The sequence below is a fragment of the Cetorhinus maximus genome, chromosome 5 (genome assembly GCF_964194155.1).
Source record: "Cetorhinus maximus chromosome 5, sCetMax3.hap1.1, whole genome shotgun sequence".
NCBI classification, from domain to species: domain Eukaryota; kingdom Metazoa; phylum Chordata; class Chondrichthyes; order Lamniformes; family Cetorhinidae; genus Cetorhinus; species Cetorhinus maximus.
In genome coordinates this window covers 109,866,469-109,881,408 of record NC_135883.1, presented here as the reverse complement: position 1 = coordinate 109,881,408, position 14,940 = coordinate 109,866,469, and the positions used below count along the sequence as shown (strand labels likewise).

At 43.7% G+C, this 14,940-nt stretch overlaps 1 protein-coding gene across 7 annotated transcripts in view; it reads left to right on the top strand.

Moving 5' to 3' along the window:
- Positions 1 to 14,940, top strand: part of usp45 (ubiquitin specific peptidase 45) — a 191,370-nt gene that overhangs the window by 171,611 nt on the left and 4,819 nt on the right. For all 7 annotated transcript variants that reach the window (XM_078542307.1, XM_078542308.1, XM_078542303.1 and 4 more), the window contains 2 exons: positions 5,221 to 5,318; positions 6,414 to 6,500. In XM_078542307.1, coding sequence (XP_078398433.1) covers positions 5,221 to 5,318; positions 6,414 to 6,500 — 185 coding nt within the window. The remainder of the gene's footprint in view (positions 1 to 5,220; positions 5,319 to 6,413; positions 6,501 to 14,940) is intronic.

Sequence of the window (14,940 nt, the reverse complement as noted above, 5' to 3'; positions counted from 1 at the left end):
TACTTTCCTGACCAATCTGCCATGTGGGACCTTGTCAAATGCCTTGCTAAAATCCATGTACGCAACATCCGCTGCACTAACTTCATCAACCCTTCTTGTCACTTCCTCAAAAAATTCAATCAATTTGCCTTCTATTGGCCTTCTAGTTGTTGCAGTTGGAAAGTGCTGCCAGAGAAGCCTTACCAACTTTCTGCAGTGCATCCTATAGATAGTACACACTACAGCCACTTTACACTCATGATGGAGAGATTGTTTCAACAAGTGGATGAGAATTTGTAAAGTGAAAAGTAGAAGTCATATTCTTAAACATTTTTAATTACCTCCTTAGTAGTGGCATCGACAAGCTTCCTGTTAGACATATCCAACAAGGAAAGTTGCACAGGATGTTCAGTGTAATTTTTCACAGTAATACTTTTAAAAGAAAAGTTTGCATTTATATAGCACCTATCGTGACCTCAGGACATCCTAAAGCATTTTACAACCAGTGAAGTTACTTTTGAAGTGTAATGTAGGAAAAGCGGCAGCCAATTTCCATATAGTAAGTTCCCACAAACAGCAATGTGATAGTGACCAGATAACTTACTTTTGTGATTCGATTAAGGGTTAAATATTGGTCAGGACATTAGGAATAATCCCCTGCTTTTCTTAAAGTCCAAAAGGCAATAGTTAGATAATTGTCATAAAAAATATAATGCCCACATCTATTTGTGCATATAATGGGTCTGTAGTTTTTGATTCTGTTTTGGAGAATTTATAAAAATGGCCATTGCTTGTTTCTACTCTACAGTACATCTTCCAATGACTCCTTTGTAATGACCTTGTAATGTCTCATTAATCTCTTCCCATATTTCTCTTGGAACTCAAGAATACATTCAGTCTATTGTTGGGTATTGATTTTTTGAGTCCAATACCCTATCTCACTTTTCAAAGTCCCTAATTCTGCCTGGGCTTTTGCTGCTGAGAAAACTTTGTGACTACTTGGACAATATAGTCATTCAGAATATTCACACTGTTATGCTCATCATTTACTTCACCCCCTTATTTTGCATAATATTTTCCTCTTATCTGACTGTCTATTTACTGTTAATATACTGTTCAAAAAAAAAAGCCCTATTTGTTGTGAGGTGTGGGCGTAGTTTGATAGGTCTTATTAAGGTATTCGGAGTCTTAGGTAGTTCAATAGTAAGTATTTATTAACTACTAGAAACTATATACATAGGTACAGTAAAGGTCCAAACTAGGAGTGGTCTCCATGCTTCTACACACGGCTCTGTCCAACACTTCATTGACCCCTAGGTGTGGGTTATGTGTTCTCTTACATCACTGTGTGGCCAGTACTGTGCTCAGTCCCATGTTAACCCTTATGTGTCAGACCCTTATATTAAACGTGTCCCCAAGTACAGAGAGAGTACAGAGGAGATTCATAAGAATGATTCCCGGGATGAAGAACTGTAGCTATGAGAATAGATTGGAGAAGTTGGGTTGTTTTCCTTGGAGAAAAGAAGGCTGAGAGGACACCTGATATAAGTATTCAAGATCCTGAGGGGTATGGACAGGGTAAATAGTGAGAAATTGTTCCCACTCAAGCGAACATCAAGAACTAGAGGGCACAGATTCAAAATAATTGGCAAAAGGAGTAAAGTTGATGCGAGGAAAATGTTTTTCAGCCAGAGGGTGGTTGGAATCTGGAGCAAACTTCCTGAAATGGTGGTGGAGGCAGGTTTGATCGAGGCATTGAAAAGGGAATTGGATTGCTACCTAAAAAGAGAGAATGTTCAAGGTTGCGGGGATAAGGCAGGGGAGTTGGACTAGTTGGAATGCTCTTTCAGAGAGCCAGTGCAGACTTGAGGGGCCAAATGGCCACCTCCTGCAATGTAAAGATACTGTGATACTGTACTTACGAGTTATCCCAGTTTACCCCATGTATTTACATTAATACCACTACCCCATCTTCCCTCCTCAAATCTCTGAGATCCATAGGGTCAGGCAGCCTGGAGGCCTTATAACCCTTTCATATCTTGTTCTCACTACTGTTGGAGGAGTGGTAGGTCCTGCCGCTACAGATAAACTTTATTGAATTGGAGGCTGTCCTGGCATCTGGGAGTCTTTTCATCCTCTTTTTTCATTCTTTAGCATTAAATCACTGTTTGTCGATTCCCCAATTGTATTGATAGATGGCGGTTGGTCTATCCCACTCTTTATGGGGCGAACAAACTCTGGACTCATCTCTTGTTATGGCACAGCGGATGGTATAAATGCTGAGCTACTCAAATCCCAGAGGGAAACTTGAAACAGCTGCCACAGCTGTTTTTGCAATTTGGATTTTTATTTTGAGATGCGTGCCTTGAATTCAGAAGTAAAAGGTCTACCGAGTCTTAGAGGTTTTTAACAAAATTAAATTAAACATTTATTAATAAAAGAAATGATTTTAAGCACATTCATGGGTCTACAAATTACTACAATGATATCTCCTAGCTTCCTAATTAACCTGACTCCCAGTTACATCTCCGTTAAGGCAACAGTAAAAACAAATAAATTTCAACAGACCCAGGCAAAGCACACAATACCCTGGACAGTGATATTCATAGAGCGTTTTCTTAGCTTCGGTTCCTGTAGACAGCAACTTGATACCTTGAGGCTGGAGGCCTTTCACACTTGTTGATCTTAGAATTCCTTCTGCTTACACATAACTCAGCTCATTTATATGTTTCTCCCTTTTTAATGTAAATCCCATTGTCCCAATATGTCTTTGCAACTTTACTTTTTTCATAATATGAATCTTCCGTAGTACTCATAGTATCAGTAATCTCTGGGAAAAATAAACACACTGTTTGGCTTAGCCTCTGTTGGCTGGGGGTAACACCTTACCATCTCTTTGAAATTCACTACTCTGATTTATCTAAAAATGCAAATGTTCTAAACACCTCACATTCTAAAACTTCAGCCATGTTTACGAATTTAGCATTTCAAACCTAGCTTTTCTTTTGTTGTATGTTAAATATTTCCAGTGCTGAGGTGATTACAAATGATAGGCAGTTAAAGCAGAATCTGCTAAAAGGGGTAATGAAAGTGATCAGCAACCTGACTCTTCATCTAGTGGAAGTTGCCAAAAACTGCTGTTGGTGTCCATTTTTGAAAACACTGCGCTGTTGGAGAGTTTAGTCAGGCCTTCGTCACTGAGGACATCTGGCTACGGCTTTATTGAACTGTGTCAAGTTGACGCAAATAGGGGTGGACCCATTCGGTTTTGGAACTGGGACCATCCTGGAACACTATGCGGATGGTTGTGTGACCGGGGAGATGACCCCTCATGTTTGACATCTGCTGCTGTTGCACTTGCTTCATGAATGGGCGGGGAATCTTTTGTGGCGTGAACAGGCACATGGGTTTAGCATCCTCCCTCAGTGTGATCATGTATAGGTTTTTCAGTCACCCCAACCCTCTAAAGATTGCTTCAGAAACTCCTTTTTATACTTGGAGCTGGGCCCTTGTTGGTTGACCTCGTCAATTTTTTGTAAAAGGTTAAGGACAACGCAGGCTTTTCGGCTGAGCAGTGAACAGTCTTGGTTGTGGACCACAACAGGGTGTCTCAGATTATTTTGTCCTTGTTACTGAGTGTCACCTGCAAAGTACCTTTCACCAAGGGCAGAATTTTCTGCCTGTCGGGCAGGCGGGCCCGACTCAATCTCCAGCGGGCACGGAGCCAATCCCCACCAGCAAAGCGGTCCGCACTGCCATTTTATGTGGGCGGGCCATTTAAGGCCCGCCCAGCGTGACATCCAGCGGGAAGCGCGATGCGGTCCCTGTGCAGGCGGGGGGATTCCCTAAAAGCGAGAGTGTGCTCTTTCGCGCATGCACACGAAAGAGCGCACATCTCCCTGAGGTTAAGGGCAGCCTCAGGGACATTGCCTGGACTTTGAAAAATATTAAAAATAGAAAAAAAAATTCCCTAACATGTCCCCCTCATGTGACAATGTCACAGGAGTTGGGGCATGTTCATAATTTACACAATAACTTGATTAAAATTTTTAAAACCATGCATTAAACCTCATCCCGCCAGTGGATAAGGTTTTATGTTTTTTCTATTTGCCGCTGAGGCTCCTGGCCTGCCCGCCAACCTTAAGTTTGGATGGGCAGGTCCTTTAATTGTTTAAATGATCCTGTCAATGGCCATTGACAGGTCGGCGGGCCCGCAGCTGATTTTGCTGCGCCTCCGCCTTCCTGAAAATTTAAATAGGGCGGGATGACGTCGGGGGTTCCGCCCAACGTCATCCCGTGTCATTTTATGTGTTGGCGAGTGGGCCAAAATTCTGCCCCAGGAGTTTGATGCCTCCTGCTCGGTACAGTTGCATTGTGGGTGGCATCATAGACACCGATGTTCCCAGTGGGCCCTTCTCTTTGCAGGATCTGCAGCGCCTTTTTTCTTCTTTAAGTAATCAGAAGTGAAATTAATCCATTTAGTAGCTATTTTTATTTAGTCTGCCCTTGCTGATCCTAGGTATGTGTTTATCCTGCATGCTGAGCATTATGCATTTAAATCTTCCATTTGTTCTGTGTTGAAATGTAATGTTGCCACACCACTACCAGATCAATTTGTTTAGACTGTACTCTTAAACTATTTTAAAATTATGTACCTGCTTCCTGGTTTGTGGTTAAAGGTTATTTATATTTTTCCTCAAAAGTATAGATTAATTAAAGATGAAACCTAATAGCGAATTAAAATTTGTCTATAGCAAGTGTCAAATACAAACCAAAGTAACTAATGAAAACATTTTAGAAATGTACTTTTACAAGTCTGATTGTCCAGTTCCATGTTTTTTTTAATGGAACATCTGGGAGATGAATTTGCACATTTCCCAAAGCTATTACATAATCCAACTGTGCCATGGAGTAGTAAGATTGTAGACTGTAGATTGGCAGATCTTTTATCTCTTTCTCCTCTTCCACCATCTCCCATCCCCCACCCCCAAGTCAATACTTTTCCTAGATATTATGAGGGGACAGAAGATTGACAAAAAGATGAAGGATATATAAAAATTAAACCAAGATATTAATCTTTTGAATGGATTGCTAAAGCTAAGTGATCTTAGTAAATTATTCCTGGACATTGCTTCTTGTAAATCCTTAACTATTCAGCTATCTGAACAGAGTCAAGTTTGTTTCCTTGGGTTTAAGATTTTGTTGCATTTTACTTTGTTTAATAACATTTTGTTTTAATAGAGAAGAAATCAGAACATATATATACAAATGCTCGCAAGCAAATGTTGATCTCTGCAGTCCCACCTGTATTAAATCTTCACCTTAAAAGATTCCACCAGGTAATTCTCAATGGGGTGTCAGCAGGCACCTATGTGCTCTTTTCCCCCTTGATCATTTTAGGTAATCAGCTTATAAGGAAACTGTTGTGTTTAGATTTTGTAAAATTTCTCAGACTTTTCTTCTTGTGCCAAGTTATTTAAGCATATCCGAATGTATGTTCATTAAATGAATAGTTTGTCTAATAATGGTATTATTAATAATTTCAAAAATTGGTTTGAAAAAGTTGGTGGTGTTAGATTTTTAAGTTCATAGCAATGAAGTACAGCGTGCCTTAGCAATTAATGGTTTAAAATTAAACTCCTCCCACCAAATCATAGAAAATTATGTCATGGAATTTTATAGCACAGTAGGAGGCCTTTTGGCCTATCGCACCGGTGCTGGCTCTCAAAGAACAATGCATTTAGTCCCATTCTCCTGTCCTTTCTCATACCTTTAAAATGTTTCTTTTCCACATACCTTATAACAGTAAGTGGATAAAATATTATGAATTCTGCTTACATCACTCTTTCTGGTGGAATATTCCATATTCTAACAAGTTTCTGCTTAAAAATACGCTTAAAAAAAAGGCTAACTTCATTCATTTTTCTAGTCATAATCTTAAAATGACTAACCTTCTGACTAGTGGAAGTTGCTTTATTTCCAATTTACAGAATTAAAACTCATAATTTTGATTATGTGTGTTAGATCTCCCAGGCTTCTTTGTTCTTATGTACTCCAGTTTCTCTAGTCACTCCGCTTATATAAAGCCTCTCATCCTTAGAATTATGCCAGTGAATCTCTAATGCACCTTCTCCATTATCCATATATCCTTCGTCAGGCAAGATGCTCAAAATTAGATACATTATTATATTGCGTGTGTACGCAATGACTTATATGAATTTTGCATTGTTTCCTTGCTTTTGCACTGTGTGGCCCTGTATATAAAGCCTAGGTTCCCATATATTTTTGATAATTTCATCAACTTGACTTCCCAATTTAAAATATTTGTTTAAAGTGATAAGAAAACATATTTTAAATTTGCCATATTGCATTATAAACCCACAAGAATATAAATATAAGTTTCTATTATTTTAATAACTTGTATTCTTCCTTAGACAGGTTTGAGTTTGCGGAAAATTAATAGGCATGTGGATTTCCCTTTAGTGCTGGATTTGGCACCATTCTGTTCATCCAACTGCAAGGTACACTGTTTGCCTGCAAACTACAGTTTTTTCAGTTTACTTTACCCTATTCATTTTAAAACCATTCGATATGTCCTGTTCTTTTATGCTATCCAAAGGAATACTGTTTGTTTCTATTTGTAATTATGTTTACATGAAGCTGTTGAAATGAAAAAACATATTTATAGCATGCCTTATACCAGCAGTGACTCAAACTGCGTAAAAGTGAATTGCTTCAAAATGGTAATGCAAATGCAATAATAATGTTACTGACCAGCATGATTACATTGATTCTACAGCAAGGAAATGGGTCATTTGGTCTAAGTGGTCAATGCCACTTTCTGCACAAAACCCCAAAAGCTGCCTCCTACCCCTCTTCATCTAACCTTAGCAACATACTCTTTTATTCTTTTCTCTCTGATGTACTTATCTAGCTTCCCTATAGATGCATCTATGTTATTTTCTTCAACAACTTCTTTTGGTGGTGTGTTTCAATTCTTATCACTCTTTAAGTAATGAAGTTTCTCTTGAATCTCCTAATGGATTTGGTAGGGACTATTTTTTAAATTTTGGCCCCTAGTTTATGAATTCTCTAAAATTGGAAACATCGGTTGGAATTTTCTCAATTCCAGGGTTGTCCCGCAGCCTGGACCGAAAGTGGTCACAAGCTCATGCAGGCGGTTGGCAATTTACCAGTGGCAGCCAATTAAGAGGCTGCTGCCTGGGCCGCCTTTCAATTCCTCTGAGCTGCTGGCCCAATCAGAGGGCTGGCAGGTTGGCAGCCTCGGCAGTGCCGCCGATAGACGTGGCTGCTTTTGAAGCTGCAGGAAGAAGAGGGTGCCTCGTATCCATGAAGCATCCATGAAGGACAGATAAGTTTCTTTTATTGAATGTGCTGGGACCAGGCAGACAGGTCCCAGCAATTAGAGGGGTTAACTCTTCAGCAATGGCGTTGGAGCCACAAAGGGTGGCCATTGCCCTGGGGAGCCCGCTATGGGTCATGGAGTGGCAACAAAGGAAGGCCCCTCCCCCAAGAACCTGCAGGGAGGCCGTCACAATTTGACTGGTGGTCTGCATATGCAACTCTTTTCGAGTACAATCACAGTTCTTGGTTTCCGGGAGTGGGACATGAACCCACAACCCTCTGATTCAAAGGCGAGGGTGCTATGAACTGAGCCACAGCTGACAGTGGGAGTCTATCCTGATGCCAGTAAAATACCCTTAATTGGTCTATTAATTGGTTTAATTGGCCACCCAATTCTGAAACAGTGCAGGAGGCGGCCATTCGACCCATCGTGTCTGCACCTGCTCTTCAAATGAGCAGTTCCTTTAGTGCCATTCTCCTCCCTCTCCCCATAACCCTGTACATTCTTCCTTTTCAGACAACAGCGTTAATTCCCTTCTGAACGCTTCAATTGTACCTGCCTCCACCACACACTCAGACAGTGTATCTCAGACCTTAACCATTCACTGCATGAAAAAAAAAATTCTCATATCACTTTTACTTATTGCTTGCTGGTTGGCAGGTGGCTGCATTGCTGCCCTTTCCATCATTCAGAATATTCCATAGTGGCAAGAAGATGTCAAGCTCTCCACCCCATACTTTCTGCTGCCATTTTACAAGGCTGCCCGCCTTCCTGCCCCTCTTCAGAGGGCTGGTAAAATCCAGCCCATCTTCTCTAGAAATTCATTATTGAACTCCTTCATCATTTTAAATACCTACATCAGTTCACCTTGCACCCTTCTCTTTTCTGGCCAAAAGGGCCCCAGCCTGTTATGTTTTTCCTGCTAGTCATAACCTTTCAATTCTTGTATCATCCTTGTTAATCTTTTTTGCACTTTGTCATCTGCCTCTATATCCGTTTTATGATAGAAACCATAACTGTGCACAATACTCCAAGTGCAACTAACCAAGGTTCTATAAAAGTTTAACATGACTTCAGATGAGGTAGCATCTGTTGAGAGAGAAATAGTGTTAGAGAAATAGGTTGACAAACTTTCGTCAGAACTGGAAAAAGTTAAAGTTGTAACAGGTTTTAAGCAAGTACAGAGGCAGGGAAAGGGAGAGGGGGTAATAAACCTTCTCTAGACCCATCTTGTGTTTCTCTACTTGTCCCATTACCATCTCCTTTCGTCATTTAATTTCTCTTGCCTTCACCAAATCACAAGCCTTTCTTTTTGTTCTTCCCCACATCTCCCTGCTCTCACCAACACTTTTGCTGCCCATCTTTCCCAGAACTCCATGTTTCAATCCCACTAATCAGTTGTTTATTATTTGTTCATGGGATGTGGACGTCACTGGCAAGGCCAGCATTTATTGCCAGTTCCTATTTTCCGTTGAGAAGGTGGTGATGAGCTCTGCCACAATACCGAAATGGTTCTTATAACATGTCATTTGTGGCTTTGATGTGACTGTGACTATGGTAAATTATTCTTCCTCATCCTTGTTGACCTATCTGCAGCCTTTGACATGGTTGACCACATCTTCTTCCTCCAACACCTGCCCACTGTCGTCCAGCTTAATGGAACTGCATTTGCATGGTTCCATCCTTATTGATCTCATCATGGCAGAGAATCACTTCTAATGGCCTCTGTTCCTGCAACTGCACCTTAAACCTCTGGTGCCCCCAAGCATCTTTCCTTCGCTTTCTCCTATTTCTCATCTACATGCTGCCCCTTGGTGACATCATCTGAAAACGCAATGTCATTTTCCACAATTACTCTGATGACACTTGGTGCTACTTCATCAGCCTCTCTCGACCTTTCCATTATCTCAAGTAGTGTGACCATTTGTCACATTGTTTGTCTGACGTCTAATACTGGAGATCGTGATAGTGGTTTCATGCTGTGCTCTCCACAACCTGGCGCTGGAAAGGGGGGACACAGTGGAGGAAGAAGACGTAAACGCAGATGCTCTGGCTGCAGACGATAAGTCCAGTAGTGAGTCCAAGGATGAGCACGCTGAGGAGAACACCGAGGGGATAGACACTGACCCGGGCAACCTCCAGGGAGGCAGGGACACCCGAGAGGCTTTGATCCAACACTCCTTCAGCTAGCCTACCAAAGATTAACCTCCAACACATGCTAGCGCTGCAGGCTCCATACTCGATACCTGAGAGCAACATTTGCCTAGTCAGGAACATTAACTATGTGCCTTGTCAATAAAGCTCAATGACAAACAAGTCACTCATAACATCATGGGTTCCCCTTCACCTGCAGAATTAATGAAGCACCCAGAGGCTTGTTGAGAACCAAAACATTTAATGATTGCCAACTTGCATACAGAAATCAAAGTCCGTTAAAAGGTGTTGAACATCATACCCACTTAAAAACAACTGAAACGGGGGGGCAAAAAAAAATCATCAGTGATAAGCCCGTGTTCTGCCTAAGGTGATTTACCTTTATGTTTGTGGGTGCTATGTCTAGGTGCTCCCCCCGCAAACCTCCCACCACCACCCTCCCACACCGCTCTGCTGGCACCGGCATTTGAGACAGCCTGCTCACTCTGCTGTCTTGTTGGCCTTGATGACCTCGGTGGGCGTCCTCTGGCCTGTGGAGCCTGTGCTGGCCCCAACTGTCATCTCTCCAGTTGCCGCAGCCTCATCACATGCCACGGTCACTGGCAGAGGGGTGGAGGAGCTGCTGCCGACATCTGGAGCGCCCTGAGAAGAGCCCGCATAGACAGCAGGCAGCTCGTGCGCCAACATCAGGTTGCTTTGGACCTCCCTGCCACCATTGATGGCTGGGCACCTAGCTGGGCTACTGGGTGCCCAATCCATCTCCCACAGTGACACTGACCACCTGAGGTCAATGCCATTATGAGGGCTTGCTGGTCCGAGTGGATCCCCAGGAAGCCCTGATTGTTCTCCTGGAGGAGCCTCTCCATGAGAGTCACCACTCTGTTCATGGAGGAGGCATTGCACTCGGCCATGAGGGTCATTGCATTGCTCACACTCCGCATGGACTCCTCCATCACGGAGACCATGGCACACATCCCCTCCTGTATCTCCGCCAGATCCTCCCGCAGACCCTGCTGGACTTCCAACATCTGCTGCCTCTGGGATGACTTCAGAGGCACATCATAAGCGACCGACTGAGCGTGTTCCCGGTCCCCAGCCGTGCTCCGACTGCCGGCGCCCTGGGCACACTCTTTCTCCACCTGCACTTCAAGTGAGTGTGAAGTGCCCTCACCGCTGTGCACCGAGATACTAGCCGATGATCTTACCCCCACTGAGGTGCTAGTATCTGTGCTGGTGCCTGCCTGGCTGAGAGGGTGTGATGCTGGTGCGTTTATATCTTCTGGGCCCTCAGAGGTCAGTGGCGGTCCATCTGCCTCCTGAGCCTGGGCAAGCTCCAGAGAGGCTGAAAGGATGAACAAGGACACTTGATTAGTAGAAGTCGTTACACTGTTAATGTGCATGCCTGGCACCCAGATCAGGATGCGCTCCTCCTTCCATTATCAATGGGCAACCCATGTTGGATGCTGAACTTAATATACAGTCAACAGTGGAATGTTTGCACTGACAAACATTGTGACCTCAGTGCAATGCACTCTAACCTCCCAGTGGCACCCCAACCTCACTGTGGCCACTTGACCTGGGCGCATGGCGCCTCTCCAGCTCCAGTGCCTCCTGCTCGTATCTGGTCATGATGAGAAAGTGGGATTGCCCTCTGCCAGTCTGTAGCCGCTCGGCATTGTTGTGTGCTGTCTTCTCCTGAAAGGAGAGAGGAACATTGATTAGCCCACCCTGTACCTGCATTTCCATTGCAGCCTTGCCACCCCCACCTGAGTGAAACATTGCAGGGCTCATCCAATTTGTGACCCTGGAGCCGTCATACACTCATTCCAAGCAGCCAGGGCTGACCCCTTTGCCCAGATGCTGCCTCCATCACATTTGCCACTCACACTCTAAGACCTTCCAAACCCACGAGCACTGCCACCTAGAAGGACAAGGGCAGCAGATAGATGGATACACCGCCACCTGGAACTTCCACTCCAAGTCATTCAGCATCCTGACTTTGAAATGTTTTGGTGTTCCACCACTGTGGCTAGGTCAAAATCCTGGAGCTCGCCCCCAGACACTACTGTGGGTGTTACAACAGCACATGCAGTGGATACAGAAGGCAGCTCAGCACCACCCTCTCAGGGGAAGCTAGGGATGGGCAATAAATGCTGGCCCACCCAGCGAAGGCCACATCCCGTGAATGAATGAATGCAAAAACAAAATTCTGAATTGGCGGGGTGCTGGGGGCGGCCAACCTAACTGCTGTGATAAGTGACCCATGCCAACACGGTACTCACCCTTCCAGATCGCAAGAGGTAATTAAACCACTTATGGCACCCAGATGCGTCTCAGCACATCATGGGAGCTGAACCTTTCTGCCGCCTCCTCCCAGGCATGTTTTGTTATGTGGGAGGTCTCCTCCTCCCGTCCCTTGGCACAAGGATCTCGTGGCGTGCTGCCACCTCCTCAAGGAAGGCAGTGAGACACTCATCCGAAAACCTTGAGGCCGACTGCCCCGCCGACCTGCCCTCCTGCCTGGCCTGCTCTCTGAGAGCACTATCTGACATCCTCCTGTGCGACATCGGTGGCAGCCTTTGGAAGGCTGCCTGCGCCGTTTTTGAATAGGCCGCTGGGTCGCCATTGGGCCCAGCGGTCATTGGATCCCCACCACTGCCCGCTCCTTCCCGCTATTTTCGGAAGCCTTAATTGGCCCACGCGTGAAATGGTGGCACGGAGCTGATCGCGCGTGACGATCAGCTCCGCTCCCGCCCAGCCCGCCCGTCATAAGTAAAATCCTGGCCAAAGTTTTGTTAATTTCAGAAACTGATAGTTATGAGATAAAGACAGTTTTTTGCATCTCTCCTATGTGTATCAAAAACAGATAATGCTGGAAACACTCAAACATGTGCAGCAACAAGTTATATTTTAGGCATTGTTCTTCATCAGAACTGAAAAATATCTCAGATGAACAGCATGTAAGAAGAAACAGAATGAGGGAAAGGAATCAAGAAAAATATATACCCAAGAAAAGTAAAAGATGAATTGTAAAGTGTTGAAAGCAGAAGATGGTTAATTGACAGAAACAATAATACTGTGCGACAAGAAAGAGGCACAATGAGACAAATGAAAACACTAAAAGACATACAAGACCCAGAGATGTGTGAATAGTTAAAGCAGGGTTAGCTAATTTGGAGAAGTAGCAGATAAAAATCTAATAAAGCAGAACACTGTGATGAGTCTGATGAAAGAAAAGGCATGTTAGCACTAGTAGTCCAGATCAAAGTCCTGGTGGTGTATCAATGTTCACTCCCACATGTCTAGAGGCACTAATATAACGATCGCTTTAACAGCACCTACTATCAGACAAAATTAGAGCTATGGTGTAGGTCTAAAGTTATTGAAGTTTATATTAAGGCCAGATATTGCAAAATCTTTAGTATAAATACAAGGTTCTGTTTCCCAAGCTTATATTAGGGATCACAGAAACAGCGCATAAGTCGAAGGACAGAGTTCATGGCAGAAATAGAGAATTTTAGTGGCAATTAAGAGTTCAAAGTTGTGCTTGTGGACCTGTTCAGAAAAGCAAGCGCCTTTTGGTCTCAGAGGAGGCATCATGAGCTGTGAATTCAGTATACTAGGCTGGAGTAAGTACAAGTAAATAATTGGCTCACCTGGAAGGAATGTTTGGGGTCCTGGATGGTGATGTGGGAGGAGATGAATGGGCAAGTTTTGCATCGACTGTACTCACAAGGGAAGTTTCCAGGGGAAGGAAACCAGGTGTTTGGAGTGATGGAAGAGTGGACCAGGGTATCGTAGAGAACCAGCCCCTTGGGAATGCTGAAAGGGGAAGGCAGTAAAATGGTTTTGTGGTGAGATCACGGAGCTGGAGGATCTAATTGGAATCCTAGTTTTGGGCATGGGATAGAAGGTGAGGGCTGAAGAATGGGGAAATTGGATGGACTCGGCCAAGGCCTTTTTTTTGTCACAGTAAAGGGGAATCCTCGGTTTAGGTAAATAAATACAAGTTCAGCAAGGTGACATTTGCAGATAAGTTGAACCGAAGTGTGGAGGACCTGTATGACCATAGTCATAGTCAGGGGAGGCAGCGGTGTAAGGGTATTGTCACTAGACTGGTAATCCAGAGGCCCAGGGTAATCCTCTGGGGACCCAGGTTCAAATCCCACCATGGCAGATTCAATAAAAAAGAAACCTGCCATCCTTACCTGGTCTGACCTACATGTGACTCTAGACCTACAGCAATGTGATTGAAAATGCCCTCTGAAATGGCCTGGCAGGAAAATATGAGGTTATGCACTTTGACAGGAAGAATAGAGGAACTGAATATTGTTTAAATGAAGAAAGATTGCAGAAAGCTGCAGCACAGGGATTTGAGGATCCTCGTGCATGAAGCACAAAAAGTTAGCATACAAGTTCAGCGTGTAATATGGAAGGCAAATGGAATGTTGGCCTTTATTTTAAAGGGAATGGAGTGTAAAAATAGGGAAGTCTTGTTAAAACTATACAAGGACCACACCTAGAATACTGTAAACAGTTTTGGTCCCTTATCTCAAGATAGATATACTGGCATTGGAGGCGGTCCATAGAAGGTTCACTAGGTTGATCCTGGGATTGGAGGGATTTTCTTATGAGGAGACATTGAGAAGGTTGGGCCTGCACTCATTGGAGTTTAGAAGAATGAGAGGCGACCTTATTGAAACATATAAGATTCTTAGGGGGCTTGACAGGTTAGATGCTGAGAGGTTGTTTCCCCTTGTTGGAAAGTCTGGGACAAGAGGGCATAATCTCAGTAAGGGGTCATCCATTTAAGACAGAGATGAGGAATTTCTTCTCTCAGAGGGTAGTGAATCTGTGGAATTCTTTTACCGCCGAGGGCTGCAGAGACCGGAGGGGGTGGGGGGTGCGTTAAGTATATTCAAGACTGAGATAGACAGATTTTTAATCAGTAAGGGAATCAAGGGTTATGGGGAAAAGGCAAGAAAGTGGAGTTGAGGATTATCAGATCAGCCATGGTCTCATTGAATGGCGGCGCAGACTCGATGGGCCAAATGGCCTACTTCTGCTCCTACATCTTATGGTCAGTTCAAGGGCAATTAGGGATGGGCAGTAAATGCTGACCTAGTCAACGACACTCAATGAATGAATAAAAAAAAGGTTGAGCAGGCGATGGTTTGGGACCAGAAAGCTGGAATTTGTTAAAGTGGCAGGAGGTGTTAATGGAAATAGGTTGGGTCTGGAAAAGGGAGAAAAAATTGTAGCTGAGGTAAGGGGAAATAAAGGTCTAACAGCATGTTTGTGGAACTTGGGGAAGAGGCAGAAGCAATCTGCACAGTTCCAGCATTCTGTTGAGCTCATGTTGGAGTTTGTGACTGGTGATGAGTTCTCCAAATTTATAAATGTTAAAATTCTAATCATTGTATCTTGCAAATGTACTTGAG